The sequence below is a fragment of the Syngnathoides biaculeatus genome, chromosome 9 (genome assembly GCF_019802595.1).
Source record: "Syngnathoides biaculeatus isolate LvHL_M chromosome 9, ASM1980259v1, whole genome shotgun sequence".
Taxonomy (NCBI): Eukaryota; Metazoa; Chordata; class Actinopteri; order Syngnathiformes; family Syngnathidae; genus Syngnathoides; species Syngnathoides biaculeatus.
The window spans coordinates 28,024,666-28,043,344 of record NC_084648.1 but is presented as its reverse complement, the minus strand read 5'-3'; the positions used below and the strand labels follow the sequence as shown (position 1 = coordinate 28,043,344).

At 42.0% G+C, this 18,679-nt stretch overlaps 1 protein-coding gene across 2 annotated transcripts in view; it reads right to left on the bottom strand.

The window, feature by feature from the left end:
* Positions 1-18,679, bottom strand: part of ndst3 (N-deacetylase/N-sulfotransferase (heparan glucosaminyl) 3) — a 73,708-nt gene that overhangs the window by 20,804 nt on the left and 34,225 nt on the right. For both annotated transcript variants that reach the window (XM_061830823.1, XM_061830824.1), the window contains exons 6-8: positions 16,288-16,416; positions 3,068-3,250; positions 1,925-2,021 (exon numbers count right to left, since the gene is read on the bottom strand). In XM_061830823.1, the coding sequence (XP_061686807.1) occupies positions 1,925-2,021; positions 3,068-3,250; positions 16,288-16,416 (409 nt within the window). The remainder of the gene's footprint in view (positions 1-1,924; positions 2,022-3,067; positions 3,251-16,287; positions 16,417-18,679) is intronic.

The following is an 18,679-nucleotide window of genomic DNA, read 5'->3' as shown; positions in this document are numbered from 1 at the left end:
CACATTAGACATGACATTTTACAATGAGGTGCACCGTAAGTGCACACTGAGTTCCAACACTTGCAAATGATGTCCTCCTGTTGCAAAGAATGCTGGGAGCATGTAAATAGCATTTAAAGTGCATATTTTGTCTCAATTATTTTCATTCTTTTATTTGTTTTATTATTTGCTAGTTATGCTATTCTATTTTCTGTGTTGTGATAATTTTAGTTTCGACGTGACACCGTGACTGTGTACATCATCATAAGTAATGACTTGTCTCCAGGGCAGTATAAAGGTTTTCTGCTTACAAATGTGAAATGCAATTGTTCCTCACTCCTTCATGAGCGCAATCATAGGATAGCTTACATACATGTTAAAACACAAAGTCATGCAACAATTGTGCACATAAGGTGTGCTGTCCATTTTGGAGAAAAGTTAAGACTTTTAAGTGCATCTTATGGTTGCAAAAATATGATACATATCTGGGTATATTAATACTGTATCCACTATTTGCAGATTTTCGTTATATGCAGGGAGTTCCGTTCCGTGAACCCCTTTGAATAACACTGTCAACATTTTTATACTGAGACTTAATCCTTCTCAAACTCATGGATAATAACAATTAGACTTTAAAATTAAAAATATCATTTTGGTTAAAGAGCTTCTTCACTGGTGTACTGTATCAACCAAATAAACAAAAATGGTATGAGTAACTAGCATTACTGTTAATGTAGGTCACCCGTTACAGTTTATAGTTTTTGAGCATGCTATCTCTTTGTTGGTTGCTTTTAATGAGACCAAAATGACAAACGAAAGGCATGAGAGGGGTTTGCTCTGTTAATTATCCCTACATGAAATAGCATGTGGGTAGAATAATGGGGCTTCATGATCTCCCATTGACAGTATCCAGAGAGCTACAAAAAAAAAAAAGAATGTCTCACATGGAATGTGAAGAAAGTAGCTTTGTTTACAAACCGGCTTTCTAATCTACAGCTACTGTATGTAGTAGTGTACAATTTACTGACCAGCCACATCATTTTCAGCCCTTCCCAGAGTTGTTAATTAAATATTTTTTTTAAATTTGCGTTGTGTTTGTATTTATAACTGGTGGAAAACTGTAATGCATCAATGGGAGATATTTTAAGATTTAACTCAAAGAGTTCAATGGGAATCACAAACATTAGACCCAGTCCTGGGTTTTTTGTCAATCATCAATTCATCAAACCATCTCTTGTGGCAAACATGCAAAAGAGCCCGTTATTCCCATACATACTACACAGTGCGCTCACATTGCCAGAATAATGTTCTATTTCTCTATCTTTCACACACACTCTCTTGTCTCCCTCAATGTTTCAGACAGATATTATACACTTGAACAAAAAGCTTTACAAACATGCTCATTGTGTTTGAGGCGGCGAGTATAAGATGCCAGGGACTACATACGGTTTGTTTCACAACGGACTGCCTAACGTTTGACACCCAACTGCATACTGTGAAGTTAAGTTGCATTTAACCCACTTTACTGTGGCTAACAAATATTTTGAAGCCTGTTATGTTTACACATCCTGTAAACAACACCCAGATGGTGGAGCCATCCTGTTTTGCCAACTATGAACTGAAACAGGGCTGCAATGGCCACCGGGAAAACAGTGGAAATGTAAATCTTAGGAAGCAAGCTACTTCCTTGTTCATAGGGGATAACGTATGACTGGTGCCATTATAAGTATTGGGGTGTACTATTTCAAAACGCCACACTGTGAATTCCTGCATTATATCCATTTTTCCACAAAATTATAATCATTTTTTCCCCTTGCTTATGTGCCATGTATTAAGGTAATTGTGTTATTTGTCTGTCCCCGCTCAATGTTTACCTATATCAATAATACTGCTGTAAAACAAGCAAAGCTGGACCCAGTGTTTTATGTGTTTATGGGGAGCTCACCTGTTTTCTGTGGTCCTATCACCAAGAACTTGGGTAATCTGTCACAGGTCTTCTCTTTAGACCAGATATCTTTGTGTCGTTTGTCATCACATGGGTTCTGCAAGTGGGCAGACAATGGATGAATGCGACATGCAGTGTGGCAACGCGTGATAACATAAACATGTGCATTATTGAAAGAGGCCTTGCGAGTAACTATGAATGTTCTCCATCTCTTACTGCATTCAACTGCAACAGCTCTGTCAAATTTTTAAATTAATAACATCCATCCACCTGCGATTGGCTGGCAACCAGTTCAGGGTGTACCTTGCCTCCAGCCTGATGACAGCTACGATAGGCTCCAGCACTCCCGTGACCCTTGTGAGGATAAGTGGCTAAAAAAAATGGATGGATCAACATCCATCTATCAAATTTTCAAGTCGCTTACATACTGAAACTTCTGACCATTATATTGCATCTATTTCCATAAGCTTGACATGTCAATAATATACTGTATTGGCTCTTGAGACATTGGTCTGAGTACACTGTTCATTAAGGACACACTCATTCCTGTAGGTGGAGCCCTAGAGTAGAGCAACACAAAATGTTCAGTCCCCAGACATCTCAATAAAATGTCTGACATTCTTCACAAAAAAATCATAAAAAACAAGAAGATTCCCTGGTAGAAATCCCTCAGTTTTGGGGGGTGGGGTGGTTTTTACTCATGCAAATAAGCCAAAGCTCATCTCCGCAGCCTGTATAATGCCGAGTAAGAGTTTCGTTCCCATGATGACCAGGGCCAGACTAAGGGCCCGAGGTCTCAAGAGAAACGCAAGCTCATGATGAAATTAAACGAAACCAGAATTATTATTTTAACTCATGGAGAAAACATTACACAAATAAATTACTCTTTTGATGCGTGTATCTGGCTAATGGAGCAGACAAATTTCAAAATGCAAATTTAACCTCAAACTGGCAAAATGCAGAATAGCTCCCTTCCTGATGCATTTTTTAAAAATTGGTTGATAATAAAAGAGTTACTTGATGAGTTAGGTGCACACATAATAGAAAAGCACGCCGGAGACCCAACTATTTTCATATAGTGTATAAGCAATTACAGGAACAAGTGTTTGTGTGTGGTATTACAGTACGTATGTTTCTTCACACCTGCCATTGTGGGTCCCTCTGTTCAGGGAACAACTGGAAGTACTTGTCTGCGAGCTGAGGAGGAGGAAGCGTATGGAGCCTTAGGTTTGTCCATGAGTGAAGAAAAGAGGCCAAGTGGACGAACGTGTAGAGACCAAGACGATCATTGCCGTAGTTGGAGAGATGGGTCATGAATATACTGATCTGTGGAGAGAGAGAGAGAGAGAGGGGGGTGTGGGGGGGTCAAGGATCGATAAGCAGCCTGAATTGGGATGCAGTCTTTTACTGTGTTTACGTATTTAAGTGCAAAATTAATTTTCATTGAATTGGTTTTCAAACTGTGGGGGTGGGGGGTGGGGGGTTCTGTATTGTTCCCACCTACCAACACCAGAGACAATCTCAAGCAGCGGGGTGGCACAATAAAATTAATCTCCAAAAACAGGGGTGTGTCCAAACCTAACCTTTGAAAACCTCTGGGTTAAGGGAACGCAGGAAATCCAATCATTGTTGTTAGGAGAGACTTTATGAAAGTCAGAGCACCTGTCCAATGGGAATCAATATTTGTTAGACCTTCACAAAGTGAAAAAGGCTCATTGAGTTATGTAACAATGAGAGTAGATTCAAGAAGAAGAGAAAAAAACAGACATTTGAAAATGGATATATTCAATCTTTGTGACAGATTAGGCAGAGGAAATACGCCTCACAGCCACTGGGTGTTGATGGCAGAGACGTGTGGCTTCACACATTTACTGTGAGTGTGTGTGTTTGCGTGCTTGCGTGTGTGTGTGTGGTTGGGACCTTGGGTATAAAATAGGTGGGGGGGGTGATGTGTGCTATTCCACATTGGTGCTCATAGAGGATGATCAAAGAGACAAGGGATACACATGCATACACACACACAGGCACACACATTTGTGATTGGAGGACATGGGGAATGTCTGGGAGAAATGGTAACATTAGCCATTATGACATGAATTATTTGGTGGGTGTGTGCATGAGGGATTGTGTGTCAGAATATTTAGGGTTGAGGATGTGAATACTTGCACACGCACACAAACCCACACGCCTACACACACACACACACACACACACACACACACGCAGAAAGGACCGCTAGGGCTGTGCTTTAAAGTATGAATGCTGTCGTGGATGGAAAGCGACAGCCTCGGGGGTTGACGGATCAGCATCCGGCCAACCTGGAAAGCTGTCGTGAATACAAAGGCTCACAATACTGATGTGGTGACATGTGTGCGTCCTTTTGACAGCACACACGTTGTCACATCAGTATTGTGAGCCGTTTGTGTGCAGTTTGTGTCCACACAGAGTTAATTATGTGTGCACTACAATTAAGTGCGTCCGCCTCACGTTGGCCTCTCACAGCTGAATTGTCCATCCTTTTTCATCACAATCTAGTGGGTGGCGGCGGTAACATAGCGGAAGGACAGTGAATCTCACCAAGCAGTCAGCCACTAAATCTGTTTCCTATGAATCACAGTTTGGAAACCTTCTCTTCCATGAATATGAATTCTTGGAGATGTGCAAAATTGAACAAGACAGTCTCAACTGTTTTCACATTGGGGATGTGAAAGGAATATTGCCTATGGCACGAAGCGGAGGGGAAGGCGGTGGGAGAGGAAGAGCATAATGTGGACATAAAATAGATATGCAGTGATGTAAATAAGATGTTTATAAAGACTGCCTCTTCTCTCTCTCTCTCTCTCTCTCTCTCTCTCTCTCTCTCTCTCTCTCTCTCTCTCTCTCTCTCTGAAGCAGGTAAGCAGATCAAAACGTGATTCATGTTCTTTTCCGAACATTCAATAGCTTATGATACTTTGGCTGCGAGGGACAGGAGTGTGTAGTGGGCCTCAGTGCAGGTCACAGAGAAAGAGTAGCTAAATGGATACAAAAATTGAAACATTATTTATAGAGCTTGAGCTTTGGCTCCCAAATTAAACAAAGAGAGAAGGAGTCTGGATGTATTGGGAATTGGAGTCCTACAGAAAATTTGAAAAAGAGGTCAACATACAAGGAGCATAATGGAAAAGAAAGAGAATGTAACCTTGGTAGGTCTGAATTTAAAAAGCCACTTGACATCGTGGAAGACCCAAAGCCTCTCTAAAGAACAGCCCGCTGTGGCTTGGAATTCAATTAAGTGAACCATGTAAATTCTTTTTTCCCCTTCTCCCAACATCCACTGTCTTGACTCATTTCTTACATGTTGGAGTCCCGTTCATTACTTTAAAATTGAATACAGTGCTAAGAATTTAACCATGGGATTCCGTTGAAATCATTCACATACTGAAAGCTGAAGTCTGAAAACCTGAGAGAAATAAGGAGTCAAGCGCACAGCATCCCTCTTTTAATCTTTGTCCCATGTCTCTTTCTCCATACGCTCCCACGCAAACATCTTCATTTTGGCCCTCCTCTCTCATCTTTGAACGTCTTGCTGGAGAGCCCTCATCTGCCCCAAAATGTCGCTTTATGTTTTCCTCCCCACTCCCACTTCACACTGACCTAGATGCTCTGATCAAGGGTGTCACTGCTACATGGAGTGATGTTCTTTAAAATCCATCGGCACTCACACATGCACGCACACACACATGTGCAAACAAAAATCTCACAGGATTAGGCGAGTCATGTAGTTGAGCTATAACATGTTGTAACCTCGTTTAACACGGTTGCATGATTGGGAGAAATGACTTGTTTTACTTGACCTTGGTTAAGCATGTTTCAATCTGTCAATTCATCCAGCCAGCCATCACCAGTCCTTCCATCCATTCACTGTATACATCTACTACTCTTCCCATCGACTGTACTGAATTCATCATCCCACCCATTCATCGAGACAAAATCTCGTAATCAACTGTATATACCCGTCCATAAACCTCTGCTAATCATCCATCTACCCATTCATCCTTCCATCCTTCCTATCATCCTTGTAGTCTTCCATTCAAAAACTCTCTATCCATCAATATTTCATTTGCTCATCAATACACTTTATGTACTATCCCTCTTTCCACCATTCCATCCATCCATTGGCTGTATCAATTAATCATTGACAAAATATAATCAGAATCAAAATCATCTTTATTGGCCAAGCATGTCGGAAATATACCAGAAATCTGTCTCCTGTAGTTGGAGACGGTCAAGTGGAACATACATGACAACAACAGTCAGTCAATTGAGACATAAAGACATTGCGGTACCAGTCACGGATCAATGAAGGATGCGAGTAATCTGGCAATGATGGAAGTGCTTTTTTTTTTTTTACAGTTATGTGAAGGATGCAGAGTCCTCTGGCATTTCGAGCAGTTAGTGTGCTTAATAGAGCAATAGTCCAGTGAAATGACCATTGTGCAAAAGGTGTCAAGACTTGAAGGAATGTACGCAGAGTAAAGTGACAAGTTATGGAGTAAACTGGGACAATGTCGATTGTGCAAATGTTTTAACATTTCTCAGTTGATTGTGCAAGTGGAGTCGATGCTACTCTGGTGTGAGTGGCTAGTACTGTTCAACAACAGATGGGCGGTGTCACGACCCATCAGAACGGGAGTAGGACCCAAATGCAGGACTCGGACGATGCAAGGTAGTTCGGGGAGACACGTTTATTATTCCGTGGTCGGGGATCAAGCAGGCAGTCAGGTGCAGCAGCGGTAATTGGGACGTCCGGCGAAGAGAGCAGGTGAGCGGGCAGGCAGGAGTCGGTACACAGGAGAACGATCAAAGCAGGCAGAAGTGTCAAAGGAGTCAGGCTTACGGGGTTGGTCAGAGAACAGGCGAAGGTCGGTACACACGGATTGTCGATCAGGGATACGGGAGTACTCGAACGGGACATGAAGCTCAATGAACTGGCGTGGACCAGTCGTCATCGGGGTCGTCTAAATACACAGGATAATCAGCCCGCATGAGGCGCAGGTGTGCGCCTCCCAATCAGCGCAACCGCGCTGACACCCGCATAGCCCGGGCTGGAGCGGCAGGATCATGACAGGCGGATGGTCCAGCTGGATGAGACTACTACAGTGCGTGGATGAGTAATGTACGATATTTAATAATAATTGGTCCAGCAGAATGAAACAACAAACTCAAGAAAAATAATTGGCAGCATTTTGCAATTGAATTTTAAGTTAGGGGGTTAAAAAGTTAATTGTGAGGGGGAAGAAGATGTTGGCTAGTTTTGGTTTGTGTTGCTCAGTAGCACCTACCTGAGTGAAGAACTAGTGACCAGGATGTGGAGGGTCTGAGAGGATTTTGTTTGTTATTGTCTTTATGTAGGGGTGAGTTAGGGTAGGGTTGAGTGTTGCCGATAATCATTTCACCAGTTGTGATTGCCCATTGCTGTCAGGGTTTGTCCTTTTTTATGGCAGTACCAAACAAGACTGTGATGGAGGTATACAGTGCTGATTCGATTACTGATGTGTAGAATTGTCTCGGCCTCTCATAGCAGGCCGTGTTTCCTTAAAGGGCCACTGTCATGAAATGCATGATTTTTAGTATGTTATTAATGAAAAAACGGCAGGCGACATGGACCCATGCATTTTTTTTCACCACAAAACATGATTTTGACATATACAGCTTTTTGTAACTCCCGCCATGAAAATCCTCTCGAGGTATTTGTTTTCGAGAAGAAGCAGGAAGTGACATACAGGACAGGACTGCCCTCAAGTGGACTCGTTTGTTTTCATTAGTTTTACCCCCGGGAAGGTAGCTCGTTGTTCCTTCGTGTTAGCCAAAATGCCGGCTCGTTGCATTGCTGGACATTGCTTGAACACTCGAGATATGGATTTACCCTTCATAAGTTTGCAAGACCCGGTTCGTTGTGAAAAATGGATTGCACGGGTGCAGAGGACGAGAGCTTCGTGGGTTCCAAATAACAGGTAGGTGTGTATACAGCTACAAAAAAAAAATAATAGTTTGGGGCGGACCACGTAATCGGTCTCTCATAATGTAACAAAAGATCCGCGTGCGCAGGACAGGCATGCTAAATGTGTCGATATGCGCGTCGGACGGCGTCGGGCTGCTGCATCGCTTCCCCAGCGAAGGCTGCACGTCGGGTATGGCGGCCGCTCTGAAGAACACAGGTGACAATGCCTGACTCAGCCCCGTGTGACGACAAACACGCAGTAAAGCGCTGCGGCTCGACGGTGTTGTTCATCGCGCATACTGGGGTGGTTATGAACAACCCCCTAAAGCAGCCCGGCTCGGCTCCGTGATAAGCCACCTCGGCGCCAAGCATGAGCCACACCGGCCAGCTGCGATGAGCACTTGGATGTTACAGAATGACACTTCTGCAACTTTGTGCATGGATGATGCACTCTCCGCTCACATATAATTTTTCGTATAGACATTGAAGTGAATTATGTTATATGTATTTTTCATTCCAATATCTATTTTAGAATATTTATAGGGATGACACTTGACCTTTAAGAGTTGATTGCGGTGGTAGTTGACGATAATCTCCCACATCATGTCCTGTGAAGCTGCAGTTCCAAGAAACTTAAAGGTCTCGATGGTTCACACAGTACAATTGGACACCGTGATGGGTAGTTGTGGTGAAGGATGTCTCCTGAAGTCCATAATCATCTCTGTACGTTCAGCTCCAAGTTGTCCAGACAAAAAGGTTCTGATCGGGGGAGGGGGCGTTTCTCCCAATCACACCCTTCCAGGTCTCATTGTCATTGGCCAGAAGAACCGTAGAGTATTGGAGTATTGCTGGCACTAATATACCTGCCCGGTGTCTCTCACCATGGGCAACTCCAGATTATAAAAGTATTCAACCCTTCTCAAGAGAGGGTGCTTACGTGTACCAGAGCACAAGTCATGTGTGGAGGCAAGCCCGACTATCTCTAGTTGGAACTTCTCAACCTCACACACAAACTCAGGCTCCTTTCCCGTTAGAAAGGTGACATTCCATGTCCCCAGAGCTAGTTTCTGTAGCCTTTGATCAGATCGCCAAGGTCCATGCCTTTGAATACCGCTAAGTTCACACAGCGCCCAACCCCTATGTCCCCTCCCACAGATGGTGGGCCCAAGAGAAGGGGGACCCATGTTACCCTTTCGGGCTGTGCCCAACCGAGCCTCAAAGATGCAGACCAAGCCACCCGGTGCTCACCTTCGAGCTCCACCTCCAGGCTTGGGTTATGACCCGTGTGTGGGCAAGGGAAACCTAGATCAATTATTTTTACTCATCATAGGTGTTTATGGAGCCATGCTTTTTCTTGTCCCTCCCCTAGGACCTGTTTGCCATGGGTGGCCCTACAAGGGGCATTGATACAGAAGTATATTCCACTGCTTTTTGTTTTTCCCGACAACTCTGCAACACACTCTGCCTGGTGAACTTCAGAGTCAGGGAGCCTAACAGCTCTGTCGGGGTTGTGTTTGCATAGCCAGGACTCAGTGAAGCAAAGTGTGGAATGTGCAAAGTCTTTGGTGGTCTTGATCTTTGTTGGGTAGGGAGCGTAGATCCATGAAGTGAATTGACAGGAATGCCAATCTGTGTCCTCTCCTGCAAACAATGACTTGGATCCTGGCCCACGTCCACCTGCAGCATCACTGATTCCATGCCCCATAGATCACAGACGCTGTCGCAGTCACTTCTCCAGTGAGTAACTCAGGGGAAAAAAAAAGTGGATTTTCAAAAGTTGTTGAAATAATGTCAGGGGTAGACTCCCTGATGGTTAAAAAGTATTCCCATGTGTATACGAGTCCAGAGAAGAACAAAAAACACAAAAGTATAGACAGTAATAGGGAGCACCAAACCGAGGTGACTACACAGGCGCCATCTATACATCTTTCCACTGAACCTATTCAATTTCTTTATAGTAGTATAGTAGTAGTTTCTTTATAGTACTATGGAACCTCTACTTACAAACGAAAAATTCAGGTTACGAAATTTCTCCACTGAAAATTATTGTCTCTATTTACGAAAGAAAAGTCAGGATATGAAAGAAAAAAATAGGAGCTGGATTCGCAGCCCTCAAATTACATCAAGCGTAAGCATCCTGTATCTTGATGTGTGTGGTGCGATAGAGCTGCTCTCCCATTGGCTATCAATGTAGCATCTTCCTGGCATCCCATTGGCTATCAATCTTTACCTATAATCATTTTCGTTTCCATTGGACACTCGTCACAAAGCGTTTACACGCTGGCACAAGCTAGTGCACATTGGAGAAGTACAATATTTCGTGAGTTTTTTGTTTGTGTGTGTGTGTGTGTGTGTGTGTGTGTGTGTGTGTGTGCTTTTTTTCTTTTTTACAAGTTTATTAATCTTTATTCACCATGGGTCCCAAGAAACGTTAGTGGAATTAAGTTGTGTGTGCATCAATTTCTATGCATTTCTCTCAGTTCTCAAACGTTTGCTTTCCCTCCATCCCCCACGATGCGTTTTGCTTGTCACTCACCGTTCTCTTCGCAAAGTAACCCAATACGAAATGTAAATGAACATCATTTTTATTATTCTTCACATAATGTACTTTGAATGTTTGTTTTTTTTTTTTTTGGTGGGGGGCTTGGAACAGATTAGGCTATTTACGTGTAAAAAGTGCTTCTACTTTGAAAAGTTGACGCTACGAAACGACTACTGGAATGAACAAATTTTGTAAGTAGAGGTACCACTGTATTTCTCATCTAATCCTCCTATGCATCCATCCATGCCATAAATCATTTGTTCCATCCATCTGGCCCACCATCCATCCACCCAGCCTTCACTACACACTGTATTTATCATCTGTCTCTACATTCCTGAACTCCTTCACGTCTGTGTCCCAGTGGACAAAGAAGAATCAGCACAGTCATGTGACCTCATCATACATTTTTGGGATGAGCTTGAAGAGCCATGGCAAGCCAGCCAGCCCTCCCTCAGGTTCAGCATCAGTGACCACAGGCCTTCGTCTTTTGTGAAGAACAGATACTGTTGTATGTATGAAGGCTGACTCCACACTTTCTTCTACTTGCATTTCCTGTATGTGTAATCTTCTGGTACATACTTCCATTCATCCAGTGTTTGAGGTTACAGACCACTTAGTCCCACATACAATTATCCTTTATTGAATTGCTTTTGCTACTAAAAACAAACCCTCCCCCCCACATGATTTCCTTGTTCCTTCCTGACTTGCCCTTGCCTCGCTCTCTTTTCTCTTTCTCAGCCCATTTAGCTATCACTGTCCCTACTGTGGATAATTGAAAGCTGAATGTCAACACAGCAAATGATTCCAATTCAATTCATTCTGTCCCCTCCAATCAAGAGCTACTGTGTCTTTCTATTTAGCTATCTTTTACTGCTTTGCTTCCACTTTGTAATTTCTCCAGTTTGTCAGATTGTGTGCGTGTGTGTGTGTGCATGTGTGCGTGTCCATGTGTGTTTAGCTGCCAAAACTATTAGAGGTGAGTAGGAGGATACTGGAGAAAGTGGAGGAGAGAGTGGAAATAAGACAGAAATTGAAAAAACAAAAAAAAAGCAATGAGTGAGCAAAGTCAGGATGCTCCGGTTGGGGATTTGGAGGAAAAAAGATGAAGAAAAGAGTCAAGCTTCCAGGATAGGGGTGTGTGGATAAAACAGGAAGCCAGCGAGGCGGGGGAGAGTATAGTGCTGACTTTTTTCGGTTTGCCTAATAAGCAGAGAGGCAAAGCTAATTGGTAAATGTCAGCCCTGATAAATATCTACGTCTTTGCTGGTGTCAGCAAGTTCCACATGATAAACATACCATCAGGTTGGTGCTGAAACATTAACGTAAGCATTGGCCAGTGTGTATATGTGTGCATGTGTGCTCCTACTCTGTATGCTTCTGGATTCTCAAGTGACATAAGATGCCGTGACCTGAAAATTAAAACTCAATTCGTCTGCTACCTTCTCCCCCTCCTTTATTCAACTCTATCCCTCAGATTTTTCACCACATCTCTGACCATTTATGCAGGGACAACTTTGTCCGTATTGGCTGTTTGCAGGGCCCAGGTCAGACAATCAATTGCCAAGCTTGTGCCGGGTTGGTTGGGGGCTCAATGATTAGTGATGTGGCCCCGGAATGAAAAGTATGCAAACATCCTGGGGACACATGCACCCGTGCAGCCAATATGCTGGTGGTTGTCACTGAATTCCACCATGGGCCAAATGTGATTAAAAATCATTGAATGGGAAGTGACAATGTTACCAACACGTGGATCATCACAGAAAAAGAAAGCCTGGAGGCATGAAAGCTACGCACTTCAGAACACTATTGATTGCAAAGCACACAGTGTAATGAAAGCTTTTGTCTCTGCAAATGGAAACTTAGCAGGGAGACAGGAAAGTGAATCATCAGTATCTACATTGTGCAGATGTGTGCGTGTGTGTGAGACGTGGCAGAGGACTGTCACGGAGGGTTTAAATGGCTTTTATGTTTAAAATGGTCCCTTTGTTAGGAGCGACAACATAAGCTCTATCCCATGTTGGAGGACAAACGACAACCGAAACATGGGAAAATTGTAATTAGCCTGTGTGTATATGTTTTCGTCCATGTGTCAGAGGTAGAGAAATGTGAAAAATGTTGAAATTACTGTTAATGATTAAAACAGACACATCGAGACTAAATGAAATAATGAAGAAGACACATTTGTCCTGATTCACAGCATTATAGCCATCTTAACTACGGGATATGACTCTACTCCAGAGCACCAAGTTTGGTCCACAGATCCATAATTGGATGAGGTTGGTGCAAGAGGCCAAGAGCCCTGACTTGAAACCCAAACAAAAGAACCTCAGGATGTACTAAAACAGGTACCATAATGACCAAATTGTTGGCACATTTGTCTCACAGTTCTGAGGGGTCAAATTCAGCCTTGCCTGTGTGGAGTTTGCATAGTCTCCCTTTGCTTGAGTGGCTTTTCTCCGGGTACAACCAATTTTTCTGCACTGTAACTGGCTTGTAAAGTGTAACGGTAAAAGATTCCTCCAGATCATTGTAAATGTCTGAATTGCAACTACAGTAAACCTTTGGTTGAAGGTGACACTGACAAAGGAGACTCAAACTCTTGTTCATTCCACAGATTCACAAACGGAAATTTTTCCACACATCATTGGGATGTGTGCATGTTGTGGTCATTGAAAAAACAACGCATACCATAATTTCTCGAGAATAATGCTCCTGAAATATAATGCGTACCGGCAAAGTTGACCTAAAAAAATCAGGAAAACCCTTCTACCAACGTGCAATATGCACCACCAATTTGCTGCTACCTATATGCTCAAAATATTGGGAATTATCTGTATTTATATTATGTTAGGTTTGTACTTGTGTTGTTTTTCAAAAAACTATCTGTACAACAATCATTATTAATAATAAATAGTGCAGTTTTATCCACTACATTATACATCCTTGGCTAAGCCTTCAAAAGAAGCATCTGACTCATCTCCAATCTGAAAAATATCCATCGTAGCTACCTTTGTGCATCACTGTCGAACTCCTCATTGATGACTTGGTCCAGTTCCGGTGCCTTCTGCATTGCATCATGAACAGTGATCCCATCTTACTCATACACCATGTCATCCTCTGTACCATCCATGGTTTTTGTAAGTAAAGGTTTTTTGAATTTCAAGAGTTTTTTTTTTCTACAGCAGAGCCTCTGGCCCTCCATTCAGCTCCAATCTGTAGCAGCTTTCACTCTAGCGTCAGGTGGGTATCAAAACTTCATGAGCTCAGACAACGTAGAAAAGAGCATAATGAGCACATTTTAAAAAAAAGTGAGGATTTCAATTTTGTGCGCTCTGCTGTTTTTTTTTTTACGTGCCCATGACGCTCATACTACGTAATTTGAGCTCACATTGTTTTGATACCCACTTGAAGCCATTGAGCTCTCGTTGTTTTGGACTGCCGCTTACTTCCGGGTTGGGGGCGTCATCAGCACATGTGATGACACAATTCTTTTAGAAGCAGCTGCACAACTAGCCGTTGTAGTCGACATTTTTTTTGGTCTAAGTTTAAGTTCAAGCAAACTCACGGGCAGTCATTTCTGATCTTTGGTGCAGTAGCAACAAACATGCGATGCTAATGATCGTAAAATGCAAAGCCCCCCGAGACTTCAGGTTGGGGGTGCACATTACCGTAGTAAATATAAACATAAGACATCAAATATCATATCGAAATGTCTATGTGTACCTTTTTTTTAACCACCTTATGTACCTGTATATGGCTATACAATGTGATTGTATTTTTTATTTTTCATCCATACCTAAATATTGAGAAAGGAAGAATGTTGTGCAACCTTTCGGAAAGAGGTGAGAGAGGCTCTCGATGGACAGGAGACGCTCCTGGAAGACTGGACTACTACAGCCAAGGTGATCAGAGAGAGAGGCAAGAGAGTACTTGATGTGTCTTCTGGTAGGAAAGGGCAGAAGGAGACTTGGTGGTGGAACCCCAAAATACAGGAAGTCATACAATGAAAGAGATTAGTGAAGATTAAGTGGGACACTGAGAGGGCTGAGGAGAGGCGAAATGAGTACATTGAGATGCAACGTAGGGCAAAAGTAGCAGTGGAGAAAGCATATGACGACATGTACACCAGGTTGGACACAAAAGAAGGAGAAAAGGATCTCTACAGGTTGGCCAGACAGAGGGATGGAGATGGGAAGGATGTTCACCAGGTCAAGGTGATTAAGGATAGAAATGGAAATAGTATCTGTTAATAAGCATCGCTGTTATTTAATTTCTTCCACAACTTTTTTGATGGGTAGAGGCACATATAGAGAGACGAGGCGACTTATAAATGGTTACATTTTGTCCTAAATCCAGAAAGTGTACTTCGAACCTTTTTATTCATCATCGTGAAAGCCCCAAAATCCACACAAGTGGGTCGCGTGGCATCTCCCCCATTAATCAGCAGTTGTCAACCACTTCAAAATGTCCACTACCGGCACCTACAGGACTGGAGCGAAATATTATCGATCGAAGTTATTTTTCAGGATGACTGACCTTGTCAAACTCCAATGACCTTGACTTGTTTCTTTCACCCTTAACCTTTAACTCATTAGAGGAGACCTCTGCAAAGGGTGCTCAACAGCGCCAAGAAGATCAGTGGCTGCTCTCTGCTCTCCATAGAGGACATTGCTAGCACTCGCTACCATAGCGGCGCTACTAACATTGCTAAGGACTCTTGCCTCTCTGGCCACCACCCGTTAACTCTGCTCCCCTCTGGTAGACGTTATAGGTTCCACAAAACCCAGACAAATAGATTCAAAAACAGTTTTTTTTTTTTCTCTTGAGCCATCAACACCTTGAACTCAACACCACCATAAACACTACCTCTCCACTGTAATGAATATCTATGCAAATGCACTTTCCTTTAGTTGTGCTTTTCTTACTTCTCTGTGCAATATTATATGTACCAATGTGTAATAATCTTTCCAATGCCTGGACATGGATAATACTGTAAACAACTTATTTTCTTCGTTGTTTTTAGCAATAACTGTGCCTTGATTGTAAATATTTGTCCGAGTCACTTTACCTCACATCTAATAAGTTGTATTCTATTGCATTTATATTGGTTCAAGCACCTTGTGGAGTAGTGCTCGTTATCTCATTGTATGCACAGTCACATAAAGATGATCAAGGCTTTTGATTTTATTTGATATGATTGAACAGCAAAAGGAGGAAAGCACGTTCTGGTATCATTGCTTGGACTTGGCTGAGGTTTGTGCACTGTTGAGAAGACACAAAAACTATGTTGTGACAGGAAACCTTGACATTTTACTCCAGTCATAAAAAAAAATATATATATAAAATTTATTATTACTTAATTACTATTATTATTATTAATTATTTATTTTATATATATATTTTTTTCAAATATGCCTTGGTGAAGGTACTCCTGTGTATTATCGTTGGCACAGGCACATCAGATAGTAGTAGTAGTAGTAGTTCAAACTATTCTTGCAATTCAAATCAAAGTAGAAGTAAATTGAACTGACATACACAGCAGTATGTGTCGGGATGTGTGTGTGTGCGAGCGTGAAAGAGCAACCCACCCTGCGGTGAGACCTAATTTAAATTGGAATGATGAACACAGCTTCACAGCAAGAAGCCATCGGTGACAACAAGACAAAACACATGCACACAAAATAAAAATGGAAATAATTAAACGAGCAAAAGATATCATGGGTAGACATGCCGACGAAGCAGGGAACCTTCTTGATGCTGCTTTTTTCAAGAAACAATCCAAACAAGAAGGGACAATCCTCACGTGAAAGTGTGCATGTTTATGTCTTTTGGACTCACAGGGTTGAGAAGTACAGTAAGGAACAATTCCCCTCCTCTTATGCTTTTGTCCAGTTCCTTCGGCCCACCGGGATATTCCTTGTAGTAGATGGTGTGAGTGAACAAGCCACATGTCTGACGAGGTAGCACCTATGCACAACCCAAACACAAAACCATGACATAAAGTTCTCTTAAAAGAAATTCCCATACATTGTTTATAAAAAAAAAAACTATATAAAGTTTGACTAACAAAATAACGGTTTTGAAAATGATATGATAAGTTTTTTCCATAACAGAACTTAAACTCTTTCCTTGTGGAAAAAACAGAAACAAAGTAGCAAACTCCAAGGACAGAGGAGCATATCCTAGCTCACGTTGGGTGATGGGCTGTAAGTTAAGTTTAAACACATCGGCTTGTTTCTCGCAAATAGAGAAAATACAGTGATAAAATAGATACGGAGCTTAGACTTGGCACACCTGTTATTATACTGGCAAAGTTTTCATTTGTAACATGTTCACTAGGCACCAAAACTTTTCCCACCAAAGTGGAAGCATAGAATAAACAAAATGATTTTCTCAGATTACTAAGTGACATTTATAAAACCTGAAGATTGTGACTTTTAAGGATAATTCAAAATAGAAACAAGTCGTTGGTACACGCTTGTGAAAGACACACATCCATTCATCTGTTAGCGCTGCTTTAGAAGATTAGCCTCTGTTATTTCTTGCAGCTATAATTCTTCTATAGTTACCTGTACTTCCAACTAACATTTTGATTACTCTCTGCTCCCATGTTTACATTAACAGATTTAAGTTAATCCATCAAGAACACTCACTGTTTTCACTTTTAGCAAGTTTATTGGGCCGATTACTTGAACATCTGTCCTTGCATGCCTCGTGCCTGCTCTACTGTGTATCGTACAACAAAACTATACAGAAACGCATAACTAACATTTTCAGAATGTCCTGGCAATAGATAATGGTTTGTTAGGAACTTGTTGGCAATTTCCAACGTACTTTGTGCTTCTGTGGAGTCAGGCGGCTGGAAGCTATGGCTTGAAATTGGTGAAACTTGAACTAGCTCAGTTGTCAAGTCATGGGCAGGGAAGGTCAGCATTTAGATGTTCTCAGTTTATAATGTTAGTTACTCAAATTCTGCCGTCACAAATTGGCAAAATTCCAAATGTGAACGCAGTGTAAAATGAATGATATATATATATATTGTCAATTTTTGGTGACATGGACAACAGTGGCAGTGATCAAGAGGAAGGTCGAGCAAGGACAGGGTTATTAATCATCCAAATCAATTCTGTTTTTTCATGTAACATTTGAGAGTGCTGCTATATTATTTAGCAAGAGATGGTGGCCTCATTAAACAGAGTCATGCTAGACTTACTCTATTTGTATATTTAATGTGCATTAATTAGAGCAGCATTAATCTTTTAATATCCTTCTCCTCCAAGAAGCGAGTGTTTTACAAAATTCTGAGTCGTTTTACATTTACAGCGGAGCCCCCATACATTCCGGTGACAAATTGCCCTCCAAGGTGGCAACAAACATGTCATGCAGATATTTGTCAGCACAGAAATAATTCATCAAAGGGCATAAAAAAATGACAGATGAACAGATGAAACAGAGCTCCAATGTCACACTGGCATGCAGCAAATTTTAAAATGTGTGACATGTGCCTTCCAACAGGTCAGGGATATTGCCAAGTGTCACGTCATAGGGCAAATGAGAATTTCATCAGTGATGAAAGTGACTTTTTTACGCATTGCTAAACATGCTCAGACCTTATTTCTAAAGCATCAGATCAAGTGTAACGGATGGCATGTTAGGCGCATTACTTCCAGACAAGTGGTAGCATTGAGATGAATAACGGAGTAGCATTTAAATGTTATTAGTCTAATGTGCTTTTCATGTGATGACAAGACAACGTCTGTGGTGAAAGGGTCTGCACAGTCCAAAATGGGTCACCCTATCTTCTGTATTTGGGTGAGGACAACACAAAACCTGCTCGGTTAGTTCCATCATGTGGAAGAAAACGCCTCACTTTGTATCAGTGGTCCTGTGAACCTCACATGCATGTTTTGGAATGTGGGAAGAACCCAGCGTACCCGGATAAGAAACCATGCAAGCATAGGGACAAGACTCCACAAAGAAGGGCCTGAACATATATTCAAAAAGTTGTGTACTTACAACTTAGATACCATGCTACAGTGTTGGGAAAGTTAATTTTCTACTTTAGAACACACAAACTCCACACAGGTGGGAATCAGGATTTGAACCCCGGTCCTCAGAACTGTGAGGCTCATGCTTTACAGCTGTTCCACTGTGCTGCCTTCATTCAGATTCCTTTTTTGCTGATGGGCTATTACCTTCAAAATCCAGGCATTTCATTTCCCCATTGCTG